The 13,449-nt window shown below is 40.8% G+C and overlaps 1 protein-coding gene across 3 annotated transcripts in view; it reads right to left on the bottom strand.

Moving 5' to 3' along the window:
* Positions 1-10,569, bottom strand: part of LOC141951129 (septin-2) — a 41,895-nt gene extending 31,326 nt beyond the window's left edge. For 2 of the 3 annotated variants that reach the window (XM_074886965.1, XM_074886967.1), the window contains exons 1-5: positions 10,313-10,403; positions 4,766-4,817; positions 3,558-3,657; positions 1,961-2,047; positions 1,212-1,335 (exon numbers count right to left, since the gene is read on the bottom strand). In XM_074886965.1, coding sequence (XP_074743066.1) covers positions 1,212-1,335; positions 1,961-2,047; positions 3,558-3,657; positions 4,766-4,792 — 338 coding nt within the window. In that variant the 5' untranslated portion in view covers positions 4,793-4,817; positions 10,313-10,403. Of the gene's footprint in view, positions 1-1,211; positions 1,336-1,960; positions 2,048-3,557; positions 3,658-4,765; positions 4,818-10,312; positions 10,404-10,424 lie in introns of those variants that run through there. The other variant, XM_074886966.1, reaches the window with a different exon arrangement.
* Between the last annotated feature and the right edge of the window lie 2,880 nt (positions 10,570-13,449).

Raw genomic sequence — 13,449 nt, 5'->3', positions numbered from 1 at the left:
ACCTTATCAGCTGTCTCCCTCCTGACCTTCAACTTATACTGAAGAACTCAAATCAACCAGTATTACCTTTATGCTCCCCTTCCCTGCACTGTGACACTTTGTTTGCCTTCAGATTACCACCACCACAAAAAAGTGTCAACAAAAAATAATGGCCAAGCAAAACAAATACTTAGCACTTCTTAAAAGACAACCACATGGAAATTCAAAGTTTAGCTTCTAGTTGCACTGGAATAATTCAGGCATCCTAGTAAGCACATTAATATATCTCATCTTTATTTGAAAAAAAGTTATCACAAGATCAGTTTTCCACAGCTGAAGAGCATGACAACAATGATTTGGAAATTACATCTATGAACAAACTTATTAATTCTAATTTTGTTACAAACTGCCCAGTTCCTTCATAGCTATTTTACCATTTTCTTTCTTCATGATCTTTATGCTAACGCAATTATGTATGTTGTCCAGTGTATCTGCAGACAATTATTTCAGACATTAAAGATTATCAGTGATATTTAAGCCAGAGAGCGCCAAGTAGTAACTCCATCAAAAAGATGCAGTTCTATCGAAATTGCTAGTAGTATACATAAAGGACAGGGAATAAAAAGTACTGTCTTAAAAATAATGGAAACTGGATGGGTCAGAGACACAAAAGACATCCAAAAAAAATCCCCATGCCAGAATTCTGCCCTATCAGAACACCTATGGAGACAAAAAGTTGACTACAGTTGTCACAGAGAACCTTACTGGAGGAAAGGCCATTAATTTTGAGGGAGAATCACAGACAGCCTAGAGAACACTAACCAGACCTTTCAGAAACATAAAAAAGTGGTTATAAAATTGAAGCAGAAAGTTGTACAAAGTAATAAAGTTTTACTAGAGATGTGTACTTTAGGCAACAAAAATAAGAGAAAGTTGATTTGAAAGCTCACACAAACTAAACGATCATGTCACTCACAATATGAAGATGAGCACTAAGAATGCAGAAGTGCTTAGAAAATTGTGCTATAACTGCAAGGACTCAGAAGAAAACCTCTACCATGAATAACCCTCCATTAATGTTAAGAATAATGAATCTATTGCTTCCTTTTAGTACATCAAAGTTATCCAAAGATCACCAGCTGAATCACTTAAGTTCAGAGAGACAGAGACACTAGTGTAGTGTTTGTGTAAGATACAAACTCTATCAAGCAAAGCAGTATTTACACACATACCAGTCCTGGCTGTTAATGGCATCTCCATATCCTGGTGTGTCAACTACTGTTAAACGCAGTTTCACCCCTCGCTCCTCTATCTCTACTGTAGATGCTTCGATTTGAACTGTTCTCTCTATTTTCTCTAAAATAAAGGAACATTTTGATTGTTATTATGCCTATCAATTGCTGCAGAAACCCCTGCAGGAGAGAGCAACAAAGGAGGAATTCCAATCTGAAGTGTATTGTAACCTACATGACATGATATATTTAAAAAAAACCCAAACAGCTAGCTAGCAAAAATTTAACACATTTTTGTAAATAAACAAGAAGCAGCGAAGTAAAAAAAGGCAATTTACTCGTGACAATATGCAAAAATAAAATTATAATACTCAGAAGCATGCTAGATTATTTGTCAAAAAGTATCCACACCTCTAACCAGGATTTAAGGCATTACAGGCAAAAAAACATTAGAGGAAATGGGGATTAGAGCAAAACCACATTTAGGTATATGGACACCTAAAAGGTTTGGGAGGTTGGATTTTTAATAACAATTGATGAAGAAACAACAAAAGCTGAGTCTTTGAAAGGAAATATAAATAAGAAAATGACAGCTCAAAAAAATATAATTTGGAGGATTAAAATACATTTAGACAGCATGAAGAAAGGGGTCTCATGGGTGAAGTTATCATCAGAATGAAGCAATGTTAACTGAAAGAACATGACATTTCATAGGGTATGTGCTGGAGGAACTGCAAAACCACATTTACCTGCAGCTCCAGGAATATAACGTTCTGGATAAAGATCAGTCAGGAACAAACTGTTAATTAAAGTGGATTTTCCCAAGCCAGACTCACCTACAATCAAAATAATTCAGGTTATTAAGCATATAAAGCTTTTACTCCAGGCTTTTTAAAGCATGTCCTCTTTCCCCAAGCCCACATTATGGAGGAAAAATAATTTGTTCATCAGGATCCACCCTAGTTTTTGAGATAAAAACATCAAAGGTTCAGCTAAGCACTTTAAAAAACACAGGAAAAGCAAGCCTCTAGAGTTTTTATAAGTGTTACATGAAAATGCGAAGTTCACTATAATAGATTTCATAATAAAACCTGAAAGGTCATACAGCACTTTGACTAGATAGATCTAGAGATAGTTAGGTTACTTCAGGGAAATAAAAGCACTTTTTAAACTTAAACTTACAAAATTAGGAGCTGGAACTCTCCTGCTGAAAATTTCTGACAGCTTTAAGGTTTTCCTAAGCTAAAAATGGAACCTGGAACACTCTTAGTAGGGAGAATTAATAAAGCAATCCCAGACTAACAGTTGAGCTTTGCACCTTTATACTTAGCATACATACATCCTTTGAAACATGAAATAAAAATCATAAGAAAATTATTTAAAATCCACATAAGAAGTTCCATAATTCTAGAACTTCATGTCATACTAATTTTGTCCTATATCAGAGTTAAACCTGTAATTGCAATTATTAATCCTGAATTTCAAAAAGTCACTTTTTTTCCTAACCCAGAAAATCAAAGGAGTCAGCATTCAGGACAACTGGCCATGTTATTTTAGATGCTACTAACCTAATCTTAGAGATGGAGAAGTTATCTGTATTTATCACCACAAACTACATGAAATAAAAAAAGACCTCGACGCTTATCATGAATTGGCTATTTATTTTACAGACATTGCTGGACACTCTGTCACCAAATAATTTCAAATGGTACTACAGAGCACAGACAAGAAGGAAGCGTTACACATCTCATTTTCTTTTTTCAATAACATGTAGTTCTGAGATAACTACTACAAAAAAGTGATAATACTGTGGACTCCCTTTGCACTTGTATAACATTAAACTGATTCAATGCAAGTATAATTCAACATGTCACTTAAAACAGCTTTGTGCCTAAAGGACTTTCCATCAAAGACTCCTACAGGTGCATATTCACAAAACAGGCAAATTAAAAGTTTAGTTATAATACCAGAGTGAGTCAGTGTGGAACAGCAGAAAACACAAGAATAGCATCACCATTTCAACAGCAAGACATTCACCATGTGCATTCATGCCTTCAGCTGGGGAAACAGGAGTCAAAGAAAGATTAAGCAACTATCCCCACCATCTGATGATGAGTCAGGAATACAAGAATGTCCTGTTGGCTCAAAGTCATCATCTTTAATCACTAAAAATACTCCCTCCTACCAAACATGACAAAATAGCAAGACATTTAATTACAGAATATATAGATGTTCAAAGTTTTTCTTCTGTATAGCAGTCAATTGCTAAGTAGGAAGATAAACATGTCTATGTGAAAGAAATGTTGTTCTTGTTACCAGTCAAAAATACTTAAACAAGTCACTTACCAACCACCATCAGTGTGAATTCAAAGCCCTTCTTCACAGATTTCCTGTGAACCTGGTTGGGCAGATTAGCGAATCCCACATAGCCTGCTGAGTCGGAAAACTGACAAGAAAACAAAAGTGGAATATAAGTGAGATCCCCTTCCCCCTAAAAAGTTGAAACAGAGTTCAGTTGATTCTAGACAATGAAGCGCAGAGGTATATAAAGCATGCGGAAAAACAGAGAATAAAACAATTTTTTGCTGCTATAGCAAGGCAGATATTGAAACAGGCCCATTTACCAAGCAGTCTGATATAAACAGAAATCTGGTAAGTACCTTGAGCTACACACAAACAAAAGTCTCTCCTTGAATAAAAAAAAAAATCTGCAAGCTTGCAAGAACACACTATTATTAATCTTAAAATGTAGCTAGAAGTCCCAAAGATTTTAAACTAGAGTTCAAAAATATCTGTTCAAATTTCATATCTGCTGCTACTACCTTCTACGAAAATAAACAATGCATACTCTCATATGTAGAAAAACAAGAACATTGTATAGTAATGCAGAGATTACCAAGATACAATCACACAGAGATCTATTTTCTGCTTGTTAAGCTGTTCACCTATCTTCACAATGTTTAGCTTCTAACACAAAAGCAGGAAAAAGAAATGTGCCTGAAAAACTTATCAAAGAGATTTGGGCTATAAAAAGGGCAGTCTGCTTCACCATCTGTTATCAATTGACTGAAAACCGAATAGGAGCCTGAACAAGAACTGCAGCCACTTGATTTAGGGACCTATGAGCTAGCTGGAACCAAATGTTTTCTGCACAGATGAGATCAGTTTTTATAAAATGCCATACTTCCAGTGGGGCAGAGGGGATACAGGGGAAATCACTTGAAAGGCTATTAGTTATTTGCTAACAATCCTTTTAAAACTCACCCAGATGGGCAAAAACATTAGAAATGAAGGTCTGTCAAATGAAACTTCCTTAGCTAAAGGCACCATTCTAAATGTGTAAGCAAACCCTGAATGTCTGGCAGACATCTGAAAGCCTATTACTAGAATCACGCGCAAGCACCGTTTCTACTAAACAGTTCCTTTTACAAAACACATCTGAAGCAATAAGGCATCATTTATTCACTATTTTACCACTTCAGTAAAACCACAAGTATTTTCAGAAGTTGAATAGCTTCTAAACAAAAATTTTGGCTATGCAGCCATCTCTTTACCTTTACTTTTTCACCTGACTGAGACATGTTTCGTCACTCCAAGTTTCAGACACTGGAAAATAAAATCCATAGCGCATGTTAGCTGACTTGAAGATTACATTCGCTTTCATTTTGAACTGATCAACCGCATATAATAATCACATTTTATTCTCATAGAATGAAATGTCACATACTCAAAAGATTACCAGAATAAACAAGCCATAATCAAAATGGCTGCTTCTGTGAAGCTATTCACCAGAAAGAAATTACACACGATTATCAAACCCAACATACTTCATTTAAATACTCAGAAGTTTTAAACCAGAAAGTTTCCTTTAAAACTCAAAAGACTAAAATTCAGTATCCTTAAAGATCTTTCATCCATCCTGTCTTTAAAGAAAGACAAATATCTACTGAAAGTTAATGCTGAGTATGCACAGTACTCCTGATGTAATTTTTCTTTTAAGTTCTCTGATATAAAACCTGAAATTCATATTCTCTGTTCCCAACCCCCTATACAGAATAACATAAGGAAGTCCTTTCCCTTCTATTTTTACCCTTTCCACTTATGAGTTATATATATATATGTTTCTTAAAGATGGTTTACAAATAGGTGAATGCAATCTAACCACTGTCCAGAAAATTATACTTGAGAATTATGACCACATACAAAAATTCTCCTGAGAACAGGACACCTATGGGATTTCCAGGTAAACTTTGTAACATTATTTTCAGTCACTTCCAAGTACTATCACTGAATGTGAACACCACACCAAACACTGCAGAACCTTGGCACTTGGCTAACCCACACTGGACATGAAAATTCACCCTGATCTGAAGGTCTATCAAAAAGATTTGTTCTTTAGTTTCAGACACCCAGAACAGCTGGGTTTTGGCAAGGCCTTATCTTTTTACTCAAGGATGTTAGTTGTGCTATAGATTAGTTATCACAGCAATAGCAAGGCCCTTTTATTTGGAGCAGCCACAAAGCACTGACAGGAAACGCCGAAGTGGCAGGAGCACTTCACAGCTTGGTTTGTTGACGACGCAGCTCTTGGCCTGGGAAAGCAGGGAAGTGACCTATGCAGGCACCTGTGTGTTCAGACAGAAATGCTTTCCTGTTGGGTAGCGGGAGTCGTTCTAGCAGGATACAGTCCAGTTTCTGACACTGGCAGTTTGACAGTCAGATCCTAGCAGAGACATACTAAGCTTTGGACTAAAGGAAAAGTTCAAGTTAGCATAACTGCAGCTTGGAGTCTTAAAGAAAACATGTCTTCAGTTCACACGGCATTTCATTTGCCTGGAAGCACGCATTTCAAATCCTGGCAGCTGTGCAGACACCAGCCACCCCGTAAGCAAGGAAAGTTTTTCTTTCTCCTCCAACTACTTTTCCCCCCCATCCCCAGTTCATTTGCTTGCTAATGAAACCCCAATACATCCATCGCCTGGAAAATAGGGAGGTCCTGTTCCTAATCATCTTCTGACTGCCTCTAATTGGGCATTCCTCAAAACAGCCTGGGAAACATCCCTTAAGAATGGTTTTGAAAAAACAGAGCTTATTTTTCTTTGAAAAATATGCAAGGGCTCATTCCAGCTTCCAGCCAACCAGTGTTACAATCCTTAAAGACAGTCACAGCCCCACCTACAGATGTAACTCAATGCTCTGTCCAAATCTTGTTTCTATGTTTGCAAACCTCTGTTGTCATCTTGTCTATAAAATCAGTAACATAATTCAAGAGTTTAGAAAAGTTCATAAATAGCCACTGAGTGCTAATGTAGGTAGACCTTCTCGCCCATTTCTCACAGTAATCACAGATAAGAAGTCACCCACAGCAGCTGCCTATAGTTAAAAGGGAGAAAGGGGAACAATTCAGATTTAAATATGTACAGCAAATTCTCTAATTATTTCTGCTTTAAACTGACAATATAGTCCCATTCATTGCAGCATTACCCAAGCTACCTGATTAAAAAGCAGAAGAGTCAAAATTGTTGCCAACTGATTATGACACAACCAGCTTCAAAATTAGTCCGTCATCTCATATAAAGCTAAATTTACAATAAGTTATTCCACAAATATAACTTACAAAGCCTGCTTCCTATTGGGCAAACCACATTCACCTTGTGTCTTACTCTGACCAAAAAGTTGCTGTCACCAAAGCTGCAGGACAGCTGCTCTCTGACTGCAGCGCATGCTTAAATGCCTCTGTACAACAAGCATCCAGTCAGTTATTTCCCACTGTATTTTGTTAGAATAGAAATATTCTAAGTTAGTTGAACCAAAAAAAAAGATGACACTGCTGTTTCATAACACCTAAATGAGGCACTGAGGTCCAAATGAATCCTCAGCTACTCAGCCTCAACTCATTTCACAACTCATAATACTGTCCTCATGAGGTTTCGTAGAAGATTATTCAACCAACCAACTACCCAGATGACCATGAGCCATCTTCCTGAAGCTTTACCAATCATTACAAATCAAAATCTTAGAAGTAGCAGAACACTGTGTGTTACATCTTCTTACAACACCAAATAACTCCAGCACTTAGAGCATTGCTTACAAGTGATAACTCGTCAGTGGACCAGACTACACTACACTATCCATCAATGACTGCTGAAATCCTGAAGTCTGTCTGCATACAACCGAGTCAAACATTAAAATAACGTGAGGTTGAGTGTCTGACAACACTCTGCATAGTCCCACATCTAAAAATTGTAATGTTTCATTTTTAACTTTATAATGGAAAATTGATGAAAGAGCTATAGCTGTTCTGTTTTCTTTTGATTTTCAAAATACTATTTCAATCATTATGAGATAAACAAAGCAGCACACACAAAATATTTCAAAGAGAAAGGAATAGATAAGATACAATTGCATTAACTTGCAAAAAGCAGTGAAACTTTATTTGTAGATAATTGTAGGCCCCATTTAGCAAGTCTAGCAGAAAAAAGGGACACTATGCTACAGTATAGGAATGTCCAAAGCACTTTTTGAAAAGTGGATAATATAACAAAGTTTTATTTCGGATCCCAACAAATTCCTATCCCAAACAATGTGCTGTTCAGCAACCAAAGGGAGCAGATTACCACTAAATTCAGTTACAGTTGCTGTCCCCACAAATACAGAGGCCTGGAACACGCCATCCTACCATCTTCTGCTAAGAACAGTATTCCAGGGAGAGAGAAAGAGAGAGGGGAAGGAAAATGGGTCATTTCCTTTGTTCCTGTCAGGATGCAAGAAGTAAACTGTTAGGAACAGGCAGACTGGGAGCTTCTTAATAGAAACTAGCACAAAGAAAACGCTGTAAAAAAAAACGTACAAAGAGTGTTTCCATATAAGGACATTAAACAACTTTTTAAAATAATCACTTTAGAGTGACCTTAACAACCATCTCTACAAGCAGAATAGCCCTCCTGATTTATCAAATGAGGCCTCTTCCTTTCCATCTGAGACCATATAACTCTGATACTTTTAAAAAAGTATTTAATAGCCTAATAAGGAACACAGAAAGCAGTAAAGACTTAAGTAGGTTTCCAAGTGTTGGAAATGGTCTCAACATTAGTATTTTTAAGTGACATTTTCAGACTTAAAGCAGACAGAGAAACACCAAGAATATGTCAGTGAAGTACCAGTATTTGTGTTTTCTCACAAAAAGAACTACAAAAACTCACAAAAATGTCAGTTAAGTACTGAAGCACATAAATAAATAAAAACATATAACAATAAATTTATAACTTTTCCAAGTATCTTGCATACAGAGAAAAAAGGAAGTTATGTGAAAATTTAGTATTTCCTCACTGCATTCCAAACTGGATATAGGGGTATTCAAATACAAAGCAGTCAATTTTTTTTTGGTAGCTTATGCTATCAAAGTGGTATGAATCACCCAATTCTATGAAACAACAGAGGGTGCAGCAGAGCCTGTTCTCTGTATCATGCTTTGTTCCGAGCACGTCTTCACCTTTGTGGTTGGAAGCCCCCTCTCAGCCCTCCCAGAAGCTCTCAGGGAAAAGCGTCACTCCTGCTGTCAACAGTCCCAGATGATTCCATTTTCCTCATTAGGAACAGGTGTTGCCAATTGAAGGAATCCTCTTTTACACAGTAACAATTGAATACATTTCTGCATTACTCATATTCAGGAAAATGACTGTATCCCTTCCAGCAAATACAGAATTTAACAGCAGACGCAACAACCCAGCTATAGCACTTGCAGGTAGGCCAAGCCAAGTGTACACCACTGTTTGTCTTTGAATTAGCATTCCATGTTCTTTTTGTTTTGATAATGTATTTGAACCAATGACACACTGTATAGATTACTAGTGGGAATGCATTGCTGTTCATCAAAACTTGTAACATTTCTTTGACTTAACAGCACACATACGCACAGCAAAGGGAGACAAGGACTAAGTACAAGAGCACCATGTCTAAGCACGGTTCTTGAGCAGAAAAGATCTAGGAAAAGCAATGCATGAATCTAGAGCTCTAATCCTAAATATTTTATTTAAAGTTCCATTTCAATATTAACGTATTACTCTAGACAACTTCCTTTCTTACTGTTATTTCAATAAATAGTCACTTAAAAAGCACAAAGGAGGCAATGATACCGTTCACATTAATGATCAGTTTTAGTGCTTATGTGCTTCCTACGCAAGCTGCTTTTGACAGTATTTTCCCAGAGTTACTGCATCAGAGAAAAATACTGTAAAACAGACCTGTATATGTGAAAAGGAGGGGTTTTTTTTTTAAATTAAAAAGCTAAATATATTAGCCACGATCACTCATCAGGAAATAGGTAGCTCTGCCTCACATCCACAAATCTTAACTCTAATTGTGTACATACTGGCAATGCACAGCGAACAGTGATAAGTTAGTGTTTTAAATCACTTCCAAATCATGCTCAAGACCCATGACGCTATGAAGCCTCTAACCTGCATGTGACCAGTAATTTAAGACCAAAAAAACCACCCCAAGAACAAACGGTAAAGCACTTGTTCCGTCTGTTGCCACATCAGGTACAGGTCTTTCTGTGTAGGGGTGGGCTCCGCATGTCCCTGCAGCACCCCCTGATTCCCAGCAGCCGGCCACGCTTGGTGTTGCAATTTAAAAAGCATCCGAGGAATGCCCAGCAGAGACACAACTTCCTGGTCCGTCCTCGCCCCGCACCTCCAGCGACATTATGCTGGGCAGGGCACAGAGGCCTTGTCCACATCTCAAAAGTAAGGCATGCCTTGCTTTAAAAACAAACAGTGTGTGTAAAACGGCCCACGACCCGACCGCGGGGTTTCGTGGCTTCTGCCCCGATACGCTTCTCGCCTCCTCGTACATCGGCTTCAAAAACCTCGCCCCGGGCAGAGGAGGGATGCCGGAGCCAGGCCGCTAGGCCCGTGCACGGAGCACACGCCGCCACGGGCGAGCTTCAGGGGCCGAGCCCCTACCGCCTCACCGGCGGCTGCAGGCCGAGCAGGGCTGGGCCCGGCCGCGGGGCGCGGCCACTAGCCAGGCGGAGCGGCGAGCGGGGCGGAGGCGCCCACCCGCCGGCCGGAAGACGCGGCCCGGACCCCGGCGCTTACCTGAGCCTGGGGTCGCTGACGCCGGTGCCCGGCTGACAGGCCGCGATCTGACACCTCCGCCCGCGGAGCCCTCCCGCATCCCACACGCCACCGCGGCCGAGCGCCTACCTACCTTCCGCACGACTCTATGGTCTAAGCCACTTCCCCGAATAGCAACGAGGCGCGGCTCCGAGACTAGCGAGAGGAGGGATAGAGCGTCTCCCCCGCCCCGCCCCGCCCCGCCCGGTTGCCTGAGTGGCAGCGGGGGGGAGCCGGCCCGTGCCGCGCGGGTGGGCGGCGGGGTGTTGCTATGGCGACACCCCCCCCCGCCGCAGGGGCCGGTATCCTGGTCGGGATGGCGGGACACGGTGCGGCAGCCGTGACCACACGCGCGGGTCCGGCACCGGCCAGTCGGGAGGGGGAACGGCTCAGCGCCGGGGGCTTTTCTCCCGGGCCGTCCCGCGGTGGGTTACTGACAGCTAGCGCTGTCCCGCCGTGCCGGGATGGGCGAGCGCCTCCCCCTTCCCGGGGTTCGCGGGTCCCACGCAGCCGCTCCGCGGTTTCCTAAAACGCTTCACACTCGCCGGCTCCTCATTCATTCCCTCCGGGGGCAGCCGTGCCACCGCACCGCAGCCCGCGGCCGGCCCCGGGGATGCTGCACTCAGCCCCGCAGCTGGTCCTCTCCTGCTGCGGCCCCAGTGCCCTGCTCCAGAACACGGAGCACCTCCTGATCCTGCCGGCTTCCCAAACTAAAAAACGTGGCTCATCGGACAGAGCCGCGCCTCACGGGGGTCACTGCGCTCCGGCTGCACGACACGGTAGCCAGTGCTGCCAGCAGTAACGACTGTGACATGGTACAAGCCTGTCTTACTACCCCTCCCGCCAGCAGCACACTTGTACAAACAGTCTCGGTCTGGGGCTACGCACACAAATTAACCTTCAAGAATTAAACACAGTCAGAGCCCATTCTGCTTAAAATACCCCCTTCTCAAATTAGTTGACTCCTATTTCCTACCCAAGTACCGCTGAGCTTTGAGATTGCCTCCACGTACAGCAGGTTGTAGCGATACTCCTCACAGTGGAAAATCTTTCAGTATGATAGCCAGGGGGAAATCTAGCTTAAACGTTGTGCTGTTTGGCTGTAATGCAGTATGTAATATAAGCCTGTTTGGTTTTCAGCTGTCCACATGCACAGCAAATTTCTCTTCCAAGCATTGTGCAAAAACCCCAATGTACTCGTTTTACCTACACTATTGCTATCTTCTCTTTCACCACGGCATTCCCTCTGGTTCAGTAAGAGCCGTTCTGCCTTGGTCGGTATCATTGCAGAAGGGGTGAATGGGATTCTTGCCAGCACGTTCTTGAGATATCAGGGACTCCAGCGGACATAAACCTAGAGCGAAAGCGATACCTGCAGTCAGATTACAGAAGCTGATCACGTTCTCATGGTGAAACAGTGTTACATAGCTCAAACACTCGATACAACACCGACAAGATTAAAACAGAGTATCAGCAGAAGTTCAGGGAAGGTTTTTTCCAACCTGAAAGAACTGGGTTCAGCAAAGCTCCCGGTAATCCATTTTGCAGAGGGAAGTTTGTATGTGTGATCTAGCAGCAAATCTTTTGACTTACAATTCTGAGTACCAAGAAGCACATTTCTGTTTTGTTTGTATTTCCATCCATTAAGCAAACATGGTTGCAGCTCACAACAGGAAAATGTGGAAGTGAAACAAATGCTGCTGAAGGCAGACTGGCATTATTTGCTAATTCACATTGTGCTCACATTATCAACTGAGCATTGATGGGATCTGAGTAAGAACAAAATAAAAGCCAACGAAAGACCAACCAAGTTCCGTTTCCTAGGACAAAGTGTAATGTTATAACACAAAGTACTGTTATACACTACCTTCTTGGAGGAGTTAAAAGATGGCATTTGAGTCTTCTTCAGAAATTAAGGTCTTATTTTAAATTATTCCATGGAGAGCCATATAAGTGTTTTGTACTATCACCAAAGGAACAACAGTGGTAATTTTTCTTTCCTTCTTTCACTGAGTTAGAACACTGTGATGCACACAATATTTTACACACATAAACTGCTATTACAAATAACTATTTCAGACTTGAAGAAATTATAAAAGATTAGCATGAACGATGTCAAACTACAGACTGACATCAACAGAGAGTCTAGTGGAAGTCAGTGCTTTCCCATGATTGTCACTCCTTTCCTTTGGCAGGATTCAGTGAAATGGGTGAAACATTCTCCAGAAATTTCAAATGCCTCATTACTGAGGCATACCAGTAATTTTTCCAAGTCATGGCTGGATCAGATGGTTGACCAGCTGTCACAAAAAATGTTCAGGGAAGTCACAGTCATCCCAAAACAGAGTTACCAGAGAGTAACATAAGGAAGGACACTTTGGGTAAGAGTAAAGGACAATTCTAGCCAGTGCTCTACCTCTGCAGTGCCCAGTAGCAGATGCTTAGGAAAAGATAAAAGTAGCACTGTGTCTGTGTATCCTCCCAGCTTCCGGCAATCTGGAGCTCAGCAGCTTCCTGAGCCAGAAGTTTTATCTTGACAGTTTTCTCTTCCATGAATTTTTCTTGTTGCTTTTTGAACCCTTCTCAACTTTTGGCATTAAAGAGCATCCTGTGACAATGACTTTTATGGTGCATTACGCACTTGGTGAAAATGTACTTTTGTTACTTTTGAAACCTGTTATGAGACTTGTTATGAAACCACGCTATGCAGGATCACCGAGCAGCAGAACTGGAGCAATTTGGTGCATGTAACTGAGAAATGCTGCATGCCCACAAAAGATACACTGCATATTTGTTGTTTCTCACAGTGGTATTAGCAGAGTTGCAAACAGAAGAAATCCTTGTATTGAAGAACACTGTTCCTCCTAAATGGTTAAATAGTCTAGAAATGTTAATGCAGTGAACAGCAATCTGACTGTGAATCACTCATTCCCATAACTACTATTATTTCTGAAAGATTTTTGGTTTATTCTTCCCTTGGAAGCTCAAATGCCTTTTATAAAAGTTCCTGATACATCTAGGTTTACATTATCAAAAGTACAATTAGAGTCCTTCCTTGAATTCAAGTCTTAACTTTGTGTGGAGTCACGTCTTAGCAAGTTAGAAATACCTCATCCATT

The sequence above is a fragment of the Strix uralensis genome, chromosome 17 (genome assembly GCF_047716275.1).
Source record: "Strix uralensis isolate ZFMK-TIS-50842 chromosome 17, bStrUra1, whole genome shotgun sequence".
In the NCBI taxonomy this organism is placed as follows: domain Eukaryota; kingdom Metazoa; phylum Chordata; class Aves; order Strigiformes; family Strigidae; genus Strix; species Strix uralensis.
Note: the sequence above shows the minus strand (reverse complement) of the source record. Positions and strands in the feature narration are given on the sequence as shown.